The sequence below is a fragment of the Pelecanus crispus genome, chromosome 3, assembly GCF_030463565.1.
Source record: "Pelecanus crispus isolate bPelCri1 chromosome 3, bPelCri1.pri, whole genome shotgun sequence".
NCBI lineage: Eukaryota > Metazoa > Chordata > Aves > Pelecaniformes > Pelecanidae > Pelecanus > Pelecanus crispus.
The window spans coordinates 108,993,776-109,011,655 of record NC_134645.1 but is presented as its reverse complement, the minus strand read 5'-3'; the positions used below and the strand labels follow the sequence as shown (position 1 = coordinate 109,011,655).

Here is a 17,880-nt window from a genome sequence, read left to right as displayed (position 1 = left end):
ATGAAGACCCTAGCTGCACATTGGTGCATTAGTTGTTTTTACAATAGAGTGTCACCAATTTTGATAAGCTTAATTTTCACAGTATTAAGAAATAGTGATATATGTTAATATTATTATCTTTTTCATGCTTTCCTCCTTCAGCTGAGAATTACATCTTTTTATTATATATAACCTTATGTTTTTATTCATTTTAGACAAGCTCTATATGGGACCAGGGCAACTGTACCATGATCTGCAGAACCTTTTACATGACTTGAATGTAGTTGGTCAAATTAGTCAATTAATAGGCAGCCTTAAAGGAAACTATCAGGTAATAAACAAAGCTGGATTTATTTTTCAAATATGTTCCTGTTGCAAAGTAGCATAATTGTCTTTCCCTAGGATCTGTGCAAGACATTCTTTAGTTCTCTCTGTAAAGACCTTAATAATTTTTACCTCTAGTAATTCATTTACTGTTAACTGTTTAGCGTTATAAGTAGATTACAGCTGTGTTTCTAATCTTCTTTTTCTTTATTGTTTTTAAGCGTAGGTGGATACTGCAAGTGTCTGCATTTGCTCAGTAGCTGATAAGATTATATGGAAACAGGATTACATTTTGATTTTAAGAAATGGGATTCTTGCAGTTAGACAAGGTAGTAGGAGGATGGTTGTTTGGAGGAAGCTCTTGATGCCCATCCGAGCTCATAATCTTGGCTTTCAGGGGGAGCTGTACTTAAGACTGAGTGCAGATCACAAAAATATAAAAGGATTTTCAGAGGAATAATTTGCTTTTGCTTTGTTCACATCCATTTTATTTAGTTTATATTCTGGCAACCAGATGTAGTACTTTAACACTGAATTTCAGAATGAGTTCTCCACGGTTTTAAGACTTAAAAAAAATTCCTTTTTTGACTTTGGTTTTATATGCTTTATGTATGCTTAGGCCCAATTTTTAACTCCTCCCTGCCACCATAGGCTGTAAATACGTATGTGTGCATGTGAATATGTATATGAAAGCTGAGTTTCTATTGGGATAGCTTGCCTTCAGAGTCAAGGGCATTAAATAAAACATAACGTTTTGTGAAAATATGTACTGTGAAGGAAGTTTATGGAAACAGTACTTTTAGACAAAATTTCACAAGTATTTGAAGGTGAATTTCAGCTGCATTATTGGGAATATGTATAGCACAGATACCATAAGACATTCACCCATTAACATATACAAAACCTTTCTGCCTGTACTGCCAGAGCCAACTACATTTTGAAAACTTACAATTCAGTCAGTATTTCCAGGTATAGATGTGTAAGATAATTAGAACAGGTTAGCTGAGGAATGAGGTCAGCTTCTCTGTTTTTGAAAAAGGCTTCAATTTTCATAAAACTCTCACTGTGGAAAATTAGTGTACTTTTGTGTATGAATACTCGTTACTATTGATGCTTTAAGTGTCACTCAGGTGTGCTTTTACCATCTGTGACCAAACACTCAGCTTGCAGAGGGTTACTGTTTCAGCATCTTAAACAGATTCCAACCACACAGACAGCTTTCATGATGGCTCTGTAAACATTTTGGCTCAAAGATCTGAACAAAAACATACTGGCAGTATGATTTGTTGACATTTTCATGAGATTTTCTTTAGAAACAGAATTTGTGTGTTCTGTGTAACTACTCATTGAAATGAAGTAAAAGGGTTGTGTGCACACCTGATGCAAATTTACATTTCTTAATCTGACAAATGCTTGGGAATGTCATTTGTGTATCATCAAACTCAGCAATGTGAGATTAAATCATCAGATAAAATGTTAGCAAATTTTTTCAGTTTATTTTTTGAAATGTGTTTACAAATATGGCTAAATTATCCTTGATTAAGATGTGGACTAAATGAGGCCCAGGTGCCAGGAATTGTTTCCTATATGCAGAGATCCCTTTGTTAGCCTGTTGGAAATATGCCAGTAGGCTGGCGTTGAATCTTAGCTTTTTTAATTTTTCAGAACTTAAACCAATCTGTAGCCCATGACTGGACCTCAGGTTTACAAAAACTGATTTTGAAAAAAGAAGATGAAATCAGAGCGGCAGATCGCTGTAGAATTCAGCTGCAACTCCCAGGAAAACAGGACAAGTCAGTAGTAATCTTGATTACAAAACTTTCTAAATGGGCTTATGTGTTAGGCAGAGATGTACCAGGGAGGATTGGGGAATCTGTAGCTCTTCCCCCTCTTCTTTCTCCTTAGTTAGCCTCTGACTTCTGCTCTCATGCCACATTGCTGGGAACTTGCATGTTCCAGGGCAGCGTTGTCATTTTTCTCCTGTTCCTCAACCCTGTGTTCCAGATGCAAGAAGCAAGAGAGGAACTGTGGCAGTGACAGCTAATAGGGAACAGCCACTGTTACACTCTTTCACCAAGGAGGGTGTTCTTCTCATACCATTTCATGTAAAGTGTAGGAAGATGGGTGTATGGCATATCACAGCCTGCATGCTTATATCGGAGCTGTGTCTTTGTCTAAGTATTAGAAAATAAGGAAATCTCATCTTGCTCAACGTTTCTAGCCTTGACTGTATCTCATACTCAATGTATAGAGTGGGGTTTTTTTTTTTTTTTTTGTCTTGCAGGTCTGGGCGGCCCACTTTCTTTACAGCTGTGTTCAATACATTTACCCCTGCCATCAAACAGGCTTGGATCAACAATTTACAAATGGCTAAACTAGCCCTTGGTAATTCTTAGTTGCTTAAATTTCCTATCAAGTTAAGATAACTCTCAATGTACAGTGTAATTTTTTATTTTTATTTTTTAGAAAATGATTTTTTTTTCTGAAAAACTTACCTGCAGATGTTAAAATTGCAACACAGTAAATAGTGATTGTGTATCACTACAAAGTAATGACGTTATAGGTAAGATGAGGGTTTCATTATGAAGGAATATAATTTCTACAGTATTTTAATGAAGTCTGTGGTAATCACTACTAATTGTTGTATCTAAATCAACAAGAATAAGATACACTACAGGACAGACAGGTGAGAAAGTTATTCCATTATAAACTTACTTCTTCAGATCTTAGGAACTTCTTAAACTTTGAACTTCAGGTTCAAATTTCTCAGTTTTACCTCAGAATGATTTTAGCTAGGAAATATCAGTAAAGCTTTTGGGTTCATTTGTTTAGCTTTCTGACCATGAAATAAACTTACGGGTGTAGTTTTAATATAATACAATATTTCTATAGTTGGATATATAAAAGTCAAGTTTTTTTTTGCGGGGGGGGGGGGGTTTAAACATAAATCTGTTGTCTGCACTGGCGGGGTTATCATGAACAAATATGTTCTAAGTGGGAGCAATAAAGAATGTGCTGTCCTGTGATGTTATTAGTCTCCTGTGTTTGCACAGGTATAGATTTCCAAAAATACTGGGATTTTGAATGCCTAAGTTGAGAAACATTGAGGATATGCACATGCTAGAAAGCAAGTTTCACCAGCACATCATCAAAATACAGTGCTTTTATGGCATCTCACTGAAGGCAGGCAAACTAACAAAAACAAAAGAAGAGAGAATGGATGTCTCCATCATTCCATGAAGAGGATCTTTATAATTACGATAAGCAGTAGTTGGTAGTGATGTCACTTATACAGGCAGGGAAATGCTATTTGCAAAACAGGGTTCCTAGAGTCTGAGGATAGGTTTGATGTGCCTTTTCCTCTTGTAATAACCTACTGACAAGATCATTAAAAGAACACCCTTAACATTTTGCTAGTATAAGGCATTGGTTTTTTGCATTATCAATATGTATATAATCTACTATATTGAATTTTTGCTCATAGTTTTACGTTGTCATTTATGCATATATGGCATAAGAACAGCCTGATCGGTATTAACCAATCCTAACAGAATTCTTTTCTATTCCTGCAGAGAGGTGTGAGTGATTATTCAGTGAAAGCATTGTGGGATGTTTGTTGTTTGTTCTTTCCATTACAGCGGAGGATAACCTGTTAGGCTGGTTCTGTGTAGAAGATGATGGGAATCAAATTAAAAAGGAGAAACATCCTCTCCTTGTTAGACACATGCCAGTGATGATGGCCAAGCAACAGGAGTTTAAGGTGAACAGAATTTTTATATGAGATTACAGTTGGTTTTTTTTCTTGTGTGATATAACTGCTAAAGAATACCATATTGTAAATACATCTATGAGTTCACATCTATTAGTTCTCTTGAGTTACTACCTTGATGTAAGACCAGTAGCAATGGAAGGTCCAAGAGGGTCACAGGAGTGCAACATACTGCAATCTTTGAGGCACTAAGGAACAGTGTTTCCTTTTATATAGTATGACATTCACTTTCAGATGTAAGCTCATCACTCAATGAAGACAGAACTCCTGGGAATTTTGAATTGGTCTTGAGGTTTCCAAGTGCTTGTTTGAGACTCCAAAGTAACCTGCAGATTACAAAGTGCAGGAATCTGATCTCCATGATAGCTGTCCTGTATTGGTGTAACTATGTTGAATCCTCCTCAAATTTCTGATTTTCATTAGTACACAGAGAGCAATAGTTTTTAAATAATTTTTAAAATTCAGTTTTATGGGGTCTTCTATAAAATGTAGTTCTGTTCTGAACAGTGATACAGAAATTGTCTTAATGGTTCATTTCCTAAAGTAGTATGTCAGTTTGAAGTCTTATTTGACCGTTGGCTGTAATGATGAAAGTAAGTACACCATGTCCAGACCAATAAATGGAAGAGAAGGGTGCTGGATAATGTTTTTTCCTATGCATTGACAGGATTTCTTGCTGACCATCAGTCAGTTAGGCTTGTGCAAAAAACACCGATGGAAATAAAATTGTGTATGTGTGGCCAGAATCCCAGTGTTAAATTAACATCATTGCATGGGTACTGCTTAAAGCATAAGTGTGCAGACCCTTGTTGCTACGACAGCTTACACAGGAGGGAAGTTCAGCTGGCAGCTTCACTTCAAGTGTGAGTACACAGGCCTGGATGTTAGGGGAAAATAATTGCTAGCTGGAAGTGCATTTGAAATGTGTAACAGTGTTAAATCAAGCCATTCCTACGATACTGGTTTTCAGGGCAGAGCTGCAGTTTACAGCTGCCAAGGTCTACTGAAAGTCTCTCGTGTCCCATACAACCATAGTCATTCTTGTCTTATTAAACAGTCAGCTTTGTCTATATTGAACACTTTCTAAAGTCACGACTGGTGAAATAACCAAGCTAATTTAATTTTTTTCAGAAACTTAAAATATTTATGTTTCCTTAGAGCCTATGCATTTGTAAGTCCTGTAGGTCCACGCAAGGAGCCTTGAAGGCCCAGGCTCAACTCCTGTAATCGAGTAACAACAGGATCTGCTTGTTTTGAAAGGAAAGGAAACTCTGTTGCCCATACAGCTGGGTGATAGTCTCTGTCTTGGTCACCTCAGGAGAATACGGTGTGTGGCAGTATTTGCCTGGGCTCTGGGTCAACTTTGTCAGTTTTGCAGCTCTGAAAGATAACGTGGGTGTAAGCCCAGCTGTCATGCCTGATGCTCCTAAGTCCTCGATATTACTGGAAAAGATCACCTGACTATAATTGGTGGTTTTCTGCAGCCTCAGCTGCAGTTTGGGTGTCAGGCCACATCTTGGGGTTGTGTTGTGGTTTAGCCCCAGCCAGCAACTCAGCACCACGCAGCCGCTCGCTCACTCTCCCTACCCTGATGGGATGGGGGAGAGAATCAGAGGAGTAAGAGTGAGAAACACTCCTGGGTTGAGATAAGAACAGTTTAATAATTGAAATAAAATAAAGTAAAATAATAATAATAACAATATAATAATAATAGTAATAATAATATACAAAGCAAGTGATGCACAATGCAATTGCTCACCACCCGCCGACCGATACCCAGACGCTTCCTGAGCAGCGATCGCTCCTCCCCGGCCAACCACCCCCAGTTTATAGACTGAGCATGACGTCATATGGTATGGAATAGCCCTTTGGTCAGTTTGGATCAACTATTCTGGCTGTGCCCCCTCCCAGTTTCTTGTGCACCTGGCAGAGCATGGGAAGCTGAAAAGTCCTTGACTAGCATAAGCAGTACTCAGCAACAACTAAAACCATCAGCGTGTTATCAACATTCTTCTCCTACTAAATCCAAACCGCAGCACTATGCCTGCTACTAGGAAGAAAATTAACTCTATCTCAGCTGAAACCAGGACAGGTTGGAAGAGACCCTTCACTTGGCTGATCCTCCTTGTTACCTCTCTGCATGCTGCTCAGGCTGCCCAGTAGTGTAGGGAGCCTGTAACAACTTCTATCAGAGCAAGTTTACACCCCAGGCAAAGGGCTTCTGTCAAGATTCAGAGCTAAACTACCAGGGTTTAACTATGGGAAAACATCATCAGTTTTGACTGAGATGCAGAGTAACACAGAGATGTAACAAGCAGCCCAAGAAATACCCAGCATGCAGGCTGTCTTTTCTTCCACTAGTGATGTATTTAGCTGTCACAGCTACTGTAAATCACCGCTACGAGTAGATAGCTTCAGCATGTGTTAAATGAGACATGCTAAGACTGGCATGGATAGCTCTTTTTTTGCTCTTTTTTTTTTTCTTTTTCTCTTCTAGTGGTTTCCATCTTTTATCCTTATAGTGAATTGCTTTGGTGAATACATAACATTATTTTCACTGCTTCTAATCATTTGGTGATGCCTGCTGACTTCAGAGAGATTTGTGAAATTCTTTGCACTTTTTAAAATGAAGTAAACTGGGAATTTAGAACTCTAACTTACGCCTGCTTGGTGGTTTTTGGTTTTTTTTTTTAATAAATCTCTGTTGGGAGGTGATGTTGCCAGGTTATGGTGAAGTTGTTTAAGTTAATACTAACCAAATTGTCTCTAGTACTGCAACATAATTGCAGTGACGTTGTCTGAGACAAGAACATTAGTGTGAATTATAGAGTCTCTTGTTTAACAATGTAGTATCACACCTCTTCAGAAACCTTTTTGTTCTCTACACAGTTATTAATTGCTTGTATATATTTTAAAGTGTTTACATAAGCTTTAGGGAGCTCTGCCATGGGTATTAGGGAAATTAGGGAAAATAGAAATTCATGACTGCTCATAAAAATGCCTGTTTTCAGAGCTTTGGTGCTTGAATGATTTTCAGAGTTGGGGTGTACTTAAATATAGATCTTGAGTCTGGTGTAGCTTTCAGGTTTTTCTTAAACGGCTTGCATGATAAAAATCATGAGTATGGTTACTAATTTACTGACAGTAACATGTTGACATGAAGTTGGGAGGGAGTAGGAGTATTATGGATGGCAGCATTAGCATTCAAAGTGACTAAAACACCTGGATAAATAATTTGAGGGGCAAAAAGGGAAAAAGGGATGACAGTCACTAGGACACATGGTATGCTCAGGCAGAAATAAAGAGCTTCACAAGTACGGTTTGAAGAGGTGGTTGAGTAGAAGGTCTGTAAAAGTAATTTTTAGTAGACCAGCAAGCTGAGGATTGGTTAAGAATGTAATATTGTTACAAAGAGTGAAGAATCAATGGCATATGTACAAACAGGCTTCAAAAGAGGTAATCAGGATGTAGTGCTGCTAACAGCTCTGCTAGAATAGCATCTTCAGATGAGAAAGTTCTGCACTCTCAAATACATGAAGCTGATATATCTGCTGGAGAGATGCCAGTTAGAAAAGTGGTGATAATCAAGAATTTTAAAAAAAGGGATAAAAAAAATCAATCCTCTTTAAAATTTTTAAATTTAATTAATTAAGTGATAATGTTCATTTAGCCTAATGAAGAGGAGACTCAGGCAGGGTCATGACATACGTCAGCATTGCAAGGACACTGCAGAAGGGAAGTACCTGGTGGCTGAGATGAGAAGTAACAGACTAATGATTACAGCAAGGATGACGTTAGGTTGGGTATTTGGAAAAACTTAATAAAGGTCATGAAGCATTTGAGCAAATCTGCTAGAGAATCTGTAGTCTTTGGCTTTTAAGGTCTGTAAGAGTAGATAAGAATGTGTCGGGAGCAACAGGTGTGCAGCTGACCCTGCCCGTGGGAAGCTGGACAGACTAAACTGACTTCTTGCTTCTGTGATTCTTTGATATACTTAAATGCTTTAGCTAATTGCAGACTAAATTAGGCAGAAACAGGCATATCTTTTTAATGTGGTAACTGCTCTCTTTTCCTTTGTTTGAAGATTGAATGTGCCGCTTATAATCCTGAACCGTACCTCTCTGGCGAAACGGAGTCAGATTCCTGTGCCATGGAACATGGTTTTCTTTGGGTAAGCATAATCTTTAAGAGCTAAAAAGGGGGTTGTCTCCTGTTTCTATGCATTGTTTTTTGTGACTCTCAGCAACATATGGACCTAAAATAAATTTTGGGTTGGTTTTTTTTCTCTTTTGTTTGTGTGTTGTAAGATGGACTTCTATAAAGCATAGCTAGTAATTTTGTCCATGTCCATGTCCATTTGCTGTTCTCTGTAGGGTGTTAGTGTGGGACAGAACAAATTCCAAAGTGCTGAGCACATTTAGAAGTGAGTTACATGCTAATTTATAATGAGAGCTGCTAAAGCTCAGATGAGCTCACACTGTCCTATTGTCCATTTCCATATTTTACAAGTGTTTTAGCCATAAATAATCTGTTTAAGTCTGTACGTAGGAAACCCCCCCTATTCTGGCATATTGTTATGACCCCAAAAATGCAGATATTCCAGCAAAGTGAGATAGCCAGTACTTTTTTTTTAAAAAAAAAAAAGCTAATGATTTCAGTAGCTCTTCTTGTTACTACAATACTGAAATTTTAAGGGAACCCTTATGAATTAAAAGTAGAAGGTAGAAATAGCTTTTGTCAGTGGCTTTTTTCAAGGTGGCCTGTATAATTTCTTTTTGTCTTCACTATTTGTAAACAGTCATCACAAATATATGCCAATAAAATCTTTCTACTGCCACAAAATGTTCTTTCTTTCTCTGTGCTGTGTTTTTTTCATTTCATATAAGCATAAAGAGTTACTATGTAAAAACATGTACTGCTGCTTTGGCAGAATTTTTTTTTTGTTAATCTTCCCAGATCCCTAAAATGTACAGATTTGTGGACATATTGATGATACTTAGTTCTGGATCAGGGAGAAGTTTAGGATCCTGTATCAGCAAGTTAACAAAAGGAATTATATTAATAATCCCTCTTTATGTTGGGACAGAACATTTATTTGTAGACTTTTTACTGTGCAAAGGACAGGCCTCAGCTGTATTACCTGTTTTAAGAGAATCTGAGATAACTTAGAACACTGGTTATTAAAATAATATATTACACAGGTATTTATTGTTATTGCATTACATTATGTATATACATATGAGTCAGACATCAGAATAGGCCATAATACTCCTCCTTTCAAAAAAGAAAGAACTGTTTTTGTGAGTATACAAGAGAATTTTTTATATATAATGTTTGAAATATCTTGTATTTGTGCGGAATGATTTCCTTGTTTATGTCTTAATGCATGCAAACTCATTCACACATATAACTTGGGATGCAGTCTTCAATTAACATTGCAGTTGTTCCTTCTTGTTAATGCTGATCTTCCTGGAGACAGATGTCAGTCTTGGTCTTTTTTTTTTTCCTTTCGTCTTTCCAATTCAGATTGGCAGTTGTACTAATCAGATGGGCCAGATTGCAATAGTCTCATTTCAAAGTTCCAGCCCCAAGGTTATTGAGTGCTTCAATGTGGAATCACGGATTCTCTGCATGGTCTACATACCAGAGGAGGAGAAACTGAAAGAGCAAAATAAGGCTCTCGACTCTGAAAATGTTCTTGGAAAAGCTTCGAATGTGCCTACTATTTGCCTTGGCATGGAAGAAGGAAGGTGATTCTCATTTTTAGTGTTCTGTGTATGATTTATTCATTAGGTTTACTATTGTATAGCAAAATTGTGTGAGATACTTCCAAGAAAATTTTTCCTTTTTAAAAAAGTATGCATGTGATATCCCAGTCACCTCAACTTATCCTTTCCACCTAAATCAAGGAAAAAATACACTCTACATGATTAAAAAATACACTGTATAGTATTTGAAACTAAAATAATGCGTATTTTTGCTGAAAGAATTAATTCATCATACCTCATGTCTGAAAAATATAAATACTACTTTTGTAATGTTACAACACAGTCTTTAGGTATTGGAAAATTTTCAGAATGACAGAAGTGTTAATGAGGAACCCATTAGCTTTCTACACTGTGATATTGTGCCAGATTTGTCATTGAATAAATAATATTGCTGTTTACTATTGACATGAATTATTTTGCTCTGTTTCAACTGATGACCTTACTGAGTCATCACTTGATTTATATTGAAGAACAAAGCTACATTTTCTAAACGTATAGGTCAATAAGCAAACTGATCTTGTTATAGCTAGTGAGGGCATAAGTATGTAACTACATGTGATTTTTTTGAAGGTGTTTCTAACTGCTATAAATGAAGGAAAATGCTATGTTTCCAGAAATTCCAACATCTAATTGTACTGATTTTCTTTGCTTGTGAAGTGCAATTAATTCCAGATTTAACTATGCAATATTCCTAACATACCCATGGTAATAATCTGTAGGAATGGTGGGAATTTTAAGTGTAATTGATGTCTGGTAGTCTTTTCTTCTCTTTTCCCTAGTTCTCCATGTAATACTTAATCCATATCTTTTTTTTAAACTAATGGAAAGTTTTGGATAGACTCATAATAAGGACTTTGAGCAGAATTTTTATTATGTCTCTTTGTTGAATAAATGTTTCTCCAGACAAGATAATATGAAAAGTGTTGTCATATGTCAATGTTAAGTAATTGCAAATTGTCTACATAGACATTTTGGAGGGTCAAGATACTCCTTTCCATACTCACCTTCCTATGAATGGAAGGAGAAAATCTCACCCCCCACCCCAGTATTTTATTCTAAACCTCTTTTGTGCATATTCTAATAAGAACTAAATGAAACGTAATTTCACAGGTTTGTTTTTTCTTGCTTCTTTTTATAGCATTTCTATTTACAAAAGTTGCCAAGGCTCAAAGAAAATTCGACTTCAGCACTTCTTCACTCCTGAAAAATCAACTGTTATGAGCTTAACATATATGTCTCAGTACTTGTTTGCTGGCTTAGTAAATGGAAACATCTCAATCTACACAAAAGCAGAAGGTAATGTAGTGATATGATTTGATAACATCCTGAGGAACCCACATGTCAGTATATTTTGGCAGAAGTAGTTTTCCACTATTACATTTTCCAAAAATTCTCTGTAAAAGTGCTGAACTAAGGCTACTACACTTTTCAGTACTTCTGAAAAGACTTGTTTACTCTTTTTGAAGGGTGGTAGAAACTTTGATATTGTTCCCACTTTTACCATACAATACATGTGAAAACGGATTTGTGCCCCTTAGCTTAAACCCTAAGGTCATCAGTGTTACAAGAGTCCAGAAGTTTATGTGGTAACAGGCAGTATACTCTATTTTACACAGCACAATGCTAATTCCACTCAGCTACCCAGTATTGGTGTTTATGAAAGACAAAAATTCCCTATTGGTAGAGATTCCTGTATATCTCATTTGAAATGACAACTCCGTTTTTACTGTACAGATAGGAGAAGTCTTTCCTGTGAGGGCAGCTCATGTATTTCACAGTAGGACTCCTTTGTCCATTAGCATCACAGTTAGTTGTTTTGTCTCTAGCTAAGTAATTGGCTAAAATAATTTGAGTAAAGGAGGATCCCAGGTAATACTTCTGAACCAGAACTGTCTTCTCCAAAGCTGTCTTGGGTGCTTGTCTGTGTACTTCCAGTACATCTCACTAACTTTCCTGCAGCACTGCGTACTGTTATGCATACATAACATATATAGTTAATTCAGTTAAAAATCAGTGAGGCTTCACACAGAGTTTGAAACCTGAGTTTTTAAGTGAGATGTTAGCACAGAGACACCTAACCTTGCAAAGTGCAGAGCCAGCAGAGATCTGGTGTACCTTGTTAGCGTGAACTGCATAACAATACTTCTTTAATGAGGTGGGCCCTGTAAACAGTGCAGTTGCATTTGTGTGGTGCTGTACCTCAGCTGCTAAATCCTGCCAGTCTCTAACTGAGGAGTCAAGCTCAGTATGTTGAATCTTGGAACAAATTATATGTCCAGTGTTAGATCATATGAAGACTTAGTTTGGGAAAGGTGCAGGATGCGTGGTTTGTTTTGTTTTTTTTTTTCCAAGCAACGAAGAATCTGAAAAAAGTTGGGAAAGAGATTTCCTTTCACCAGTTGTCACCTTCAGCCCAGTGGGTTTCCTGTTGAGCCGTCTCCTCTGATCTGAAGCCAGATGTTAGAGTTCAGTTCCCTTCATGCTTTGTTTTGGATTTTTTACCAATCAATAGCAAATTTTCCATTGTTTTGGATGTACAGGAGTGACACCTTGATCCTAGTCTCATAACATAATTTTTGATGTTGCAGTTTCTGTATGTACCTGGGTGGGGTAGTAACGTGAATCTGTCATCTTCTCTGAAAGGGATTGGTGTATTCAGGCTGTTTCAAGACTGCAATTGCTGTCACTCAACTTCTTTTAGAAAAGACCACTTCAAAACCACAAGTGGCATCCTTGGCAGTATAGGTAAGAAAGGATGCATGGGTTGCATATCTACAGGGGATGTTAAGGGTGAGACAGAGCTGTTAACCAGACTGAATTATGTTATGAGCAGGAGGTTATGTTGTATTGACCAGGATCATAGTGTCCCGTGTTTATCTTCCTCTGAAGACACCAGTTTTGTGCAGCTAGGTATTCATAGAACCTGTCGCAGTCTATTTCAGGATTGCTGAGGCTCTGAGACGGGAAATACGCATTCATGTTTTTTCTGACTCATCTCATAGTCCCTTCCCTTACAGTTTGGTCTGTGTGTGTTAGTTCTCTGTGCCTCATGAAATTTGTGTGAATCAGCTGCTCCCATGTTAGCATTTGTATTCCTTATAGCTGGCTGCTGTGGTCATGTGAGGCAGTCAGCCCTGAAGGGGTGTTTTTATGAGCACTGACCTATTTTACCAAACAAAGGAATCCAAGTGGTGAAACCAGAGGGAGGGGGAATGCAGCCTCTGAAGAGCTTTGTGCAATTCATCAAGGTCACCTTCTGTTCTACAGAGGGGGTTACTTTCCAGCCGTGCACTTCAACTTGGGATTTGGTCTGTCAGCATAAAGGAAATTAAGGAAAGATTTAAAAGTGAACGTGAAACACAATCGCTGCATTACAAGGCATCTTGATTTGAAGCTTGAGAAGGACAAATGCTATGGGATGCACGGGTAAAATGGTTGTGTAGCCTGTTGTGGGACTCCATGAATGAAAAGGGGTAATCTGTCTTCTAGGATGAAAATCCACCTCCCAGTCTCTATTAGAGCTGTGATCCTTGTGTCTTCCTCTCTGGGCAGAAGGTGTAGTGGATCAATTCAGTCACTGAAGCTCGATGCCTTTATGTATGTAGTCAAAGACCCACGACTTCTGTCATTCAGTTTTCGGTACCCAAATAGGTCTAATTTCTTCTGTTGTTTTCAGATGGCTCAATGCATATAAATATCCAGCTTGTTTACAAACAGCAAGTGCTCTCTTCTGACTTTCTTCACAAGAGAACTTTGTCAGATCGACAGCATCCACGGTGCTCTCTGGCTGCAGAAAGTCTTGTCTTGAAGTAATTTAAAATGGAAACTAAGAAGTGTGTGTAGTAAACTGAGGAACACATGCCATGTTAGTGGGAGAGTTGAAGGTGCACAGTGAGATTTCTTCTTTTATGAAGGGTAGTCATGTTTTACTGAGACAACTCTGTATCCATGTTTTTTCACTTACGAGTTAAAAAGTACTTAAGCCTGAATGTATTTGAACATAAATTAAAAGCAAAGTCAGTGAAGTCATCATAAAATCTACTCAGTTCTTAAATGTGGGCTAACATGGTGATCTGTGAAAATGTCATGGAAAGCTTAGGATGTAGGTCAGCTAATATGTTAATCCTAAAAATAGGAGCCCCGATAATTATCCTCAATAATCCTTAATTTTATGTGGGAAAGAAGACTAGTTTGGGGAACTGTGAAACAGCTAATGCATTAAATGGTGTTATGTATGGGAATGGTAGTGATGCAGATTGTAAAGTTTCTGACACCTTGTGTGCTGGGAACTTGTTTACAGTGCTGTTAACTTCTGCACAGTTTGGTCTGAAATATTGTGTGTTTAGTGTTTGTCTCGGGCTGAATTATTAGGAATATTTCCAGGCAAAACACATCTAGATGAGGTTAAGGAAAAAGTACATTGTATTGTCTTTGTTTAAAAAACATAACAAAACCCTGTTGTGATGTTTGCAGACGGCCCAGCAGATGTGTTTTCTGAGTGATGTAATAGCAAAAAAGGTCAGCGCGTGTTTGACTTCCATTCACAAAAGTATCTTAGGAAAGGGAAATCACAATCTTTGTATAATATAGGTGTATTGTTCCTGATATGCTGTAGTTAGTTCCAGCTACTTCCTTTCTTCTAGACATTGATATACATTTCCTTTCCATAAAGTCCTGTGAAGAGTATGGAGAGAAACAGGAAAAAGAAAATAAAAACTCAGAATGATTGTGGCAAAGACTAGAAGAATTAATATATTAGTAGTTTTAGAAAGAGTTTGGCTAAGATGAAAGAATAGATGCACAAAGACGACACACTGCTTTGATTGCAATGGCTATCCTTTCGGCACGTGATTGGTATGTGTAGCCTCTCACTCATGTGTACAGCAGCCACAGTGAGCCCTTGCATGCTCACCTCTAGCACTAATTTCACAGCACTTGGCATGCTCGGTGATCCTTCCCCTCTTCTCAGCACTGGTGAGGCCACACTTGGAGTGTTGGGTCTAGTTTCTGGGTTTCTCACTATGAGAAAGACATGGACATACTGGAGAGAGTCCAGCACAGGGCCATTCAGCTGATGAAGGGACTGGAGCATCTCTCCTGTGAGGAAAGGCTGGGAGAGCTGGGACTGCTCAGCCTGGAGAAGAGAAGGCTCGGGGGGGATCTCATCAATGTCTATAAATAGCTGAAGGAAGAGTGGAAAGAGGGCAGAGCCCAGGCTCTTTTCAGTGGTGCCCAGTGACAGGACCAGAGGCACTGGGCACAAACTGAAACACAGGTGGTGTCACCTGAACATCAGGAAACACTTCTTGTTACTGTGAGGGTGACTGAGCACCAGCACAGGTTGCCCAGGGAGGTTGTGGAGTGTCCATCTGTGGAGGTTTTCAAAATGTCTTGACGCAGTCCTGGGCAGCCAGCACTGGGGGGGTTGGACTTGAGCAAGGGGTTTGGACCAGATGAACCCCAAAGGTCCCTCCCAACCTCAACCATTCTGTGACTCTGTGAGTAAAGAAATGTCCAAACAAACTAGTAAGAAATTGAAACAAGGCGTTTTTTTAATGTCATCCTACTTCGAGGTGCTGCTGAGCTAGAGAAGTGCCAGTTGTGATTCGCAGTGCAGAGCTTGCACCTATGATCATTTTCTTAAGCTGAGGATGAATCATGCTTCTCTTCTCTTTTTTAAAAACAGAATAGGAGAAACAGGACATGTAATTTGTCATATAGTATCCTTAAAGGCTAAGGGACTAGGCTGTCAGCTGAAGAGATTATTTTATCAAATGATTATTTAATACAGTAACTTTTGCTCTGCTGCCTCTCATCCAGTCTTTAACTCTTTGTTTTCAAGAGCAGCTCAGCTTTAACATGAAGAAGGGATTGGGAATGCTGCCGTTGCCACTCTGAGTGGCCCTTGCCTGGGTGGCTAGGGGTCTCTTCTGGAAGCCCAGAGATACAGATGTGAATAGAGAGAACTGAACCCACACACCCATAAGAGGAAGCCTCTTGCATGTTTTAATGAAAGCTGTAGGTTTTTTTCTAGTAGGTTTTTGCGGAGCCTGTTCCTGTAGGTGTTCACTGCTAGGTTCTGGCCCCGAGGTTTACGAAAGGAAGAAAAGCTCAACTTTGAGAATTGCAATTGAATGTGAAACAAGAACAACAGCTGAGGCAATTCTGGCCATTCACAGAACAGAAGTTTACATTCTTTAGAGAGACTTCACTGGTAAAAACTTAGGCAGCTCTGAAGCTGGTCAAGAGTTTTGATGACTTACCTGTCCAAAGAGGCCTCATGACACTAATTAGTGATCGTTTTCAGAGGCTGCATATCAAGGAAAAGGACCAAAACTGAAAGGAAATAAGGGGAAACAGTTACAACAGTGAAGGGGTAGCAGGTCAGTTCATTAGCAAGACACCTTGATCAGTCTGGCAAGACAGTTGTGTACTGTGACAAATGGAGGGAAGGAGGAGCATGTGGAATGTAAAGCACTGATGTCAAACCTCAGAGCTTGGGTGGATCCATGCACTGCTCCAGCATGTCTGAAGAGTGCAGTTCTGGCATGTGATCGGCACTTAAAGTAGACGTAGTGAGACTTTGCTATGAAAAGTAAAGAATGGTATTAAGCTGTTAGGGAAAGGACTAGAGCAGTGATATTGAAATAAGTAGTGTTGTCTTGACTGTGTTATCAGTGTTAGTAGTATCACCTAATACCTGTTACCAGAAATATGCTGACGTTCCTATCAGTCTTATTTGCATATCTCGTGCTGGGACTTTGTATTGGGTTTGCGTGGCAAGGTTTTGGTAGCAGGGGGGCGCTTCTGTGAGGAGCTGCTAGAAGCTTCCCTTGCGTCCAACAGAGCCAATGACAGCTGGCTCCAGCACCACACCTCTCTATAAATTCAGGTGGAGCTCTGTCAGCTATTGAGCATGAAGAATTTGTTGTATATGTAGCAAAAAATGACTATGTGCATGTGTAGCACGGGACATTCCTAGTAATACCTTGTTTAGAAGTGCAGACCTGAGTCTTTTGGCTTATTTCCAAGTGATAAGAAATGAGCTAGACTTTTTACTTCTGTAGCTACCATCTTATTCCTCAACAGTGCTGTTTTAAGTAGCATGTGATAGAAAAAATGTTTGTGCTCCACTGCACAAATTAACCAACAACCACTGTTCCCAGGGCTGTGTTGGCAGCTCTGTTGAAATCATCAATAGTGCTGCTAAGCAAGAGAGGAAGCTACCAACAAAAAAAGCATGTTCAGTTCAACTCGACTGAAAGTGTAAAGGAAGGGGAAACTACTACAAACTTTAAAAAGACTTTCTGAGGAGATAAACTATATTTTATTAGGTTATCTCATATGAAGACTTGAGAGCACCAACAAATAATAATTATTAAACCCACTAAATGTTAATAAATTATTTATAAATTAACAATAAGAAACTTATAAATTATTGTAAAATAATATTACTTTCCTTCATTGCATTTTATGGAAACAAACCACAGAAAGATAAAATAGCCAATATTGTGCTATAAAATGAAACGTTTTAAAACTTTTCCTATCTGATTAAATTTGAGTGAATAGAAGGATAACTGATTTTCTAAAACTTGTAAAAATCACAAGACTAATAACAAAATGCACTACTGGAAGTAATGTCCTTATACATTAAAGTCTTAGAAATGTTTTATGAACATAAGATACCTCACTTTGATGCAGCTAAACAGCCTGATACAAGCATTGCAAGATGCTGTTCAACATCGGGGTATAAACTATAGCACGTAACTATTGGAGAAATATAACTTATAGAGGGTATTACAAATAATGGCATAACATGGATCTACTAGTGCATAGACACAATAGTGCTTAAAAACTGTGTTTTCCTGTTTTAAATATTCATCTAACATGCAAATATCAGAAGTTACGACATCTTATTTCTAGAAGCCCCTAGATTTGTTTTTATATTTGACCCTGTTCTCAGATTTTGTAGATGCCCATATTCTGTTACAGTAATGTTATAGAGACTGCCAGAGACTATCATGTCTTGTGTACTAGGCA

General features: G+C 38.2%; 1 protein-coding gene across 1 annotated transcript in view; it reads left to right on the top strand.

Annotated features, from left to right (window-relative positions):
* ARHGEF10 (Rho guanine nucleotide exchange factor 10) overlaps positions 1-17,880 on the top strand; it is an 86,700-nt gene that overhangs the window by 48,307 nt on the left and 20,513 nt on the right. The window contains exons 18-24 of the mRNA XM_075707736.1: positions 195-310; positions 1,969-2,096; positions 2,588-2,688; positions 3,942-4,063; positions 8,157-8,243; positions 9,599-9,822; positions 10,979-11,136. Of these exons, the coding sequence (XP_075563851.1) occupies positions 195-310; positions 1,969-2,096; positions 2,588-2,688; positions 3,942-4,063; positions 8,157-8,243; positions 9,599-9,822; positions 10,979-11,136 (936 nt within the window). The remainder of the gene's footprint in view (positions 1-194; positions 311-1,968; positions 2,097-2,587; positions 2,689-3,941; positions 4,064-8,156; positions 8,244-9,598; positions 9,823-10,978; positions 11,137-17,880) is intronic.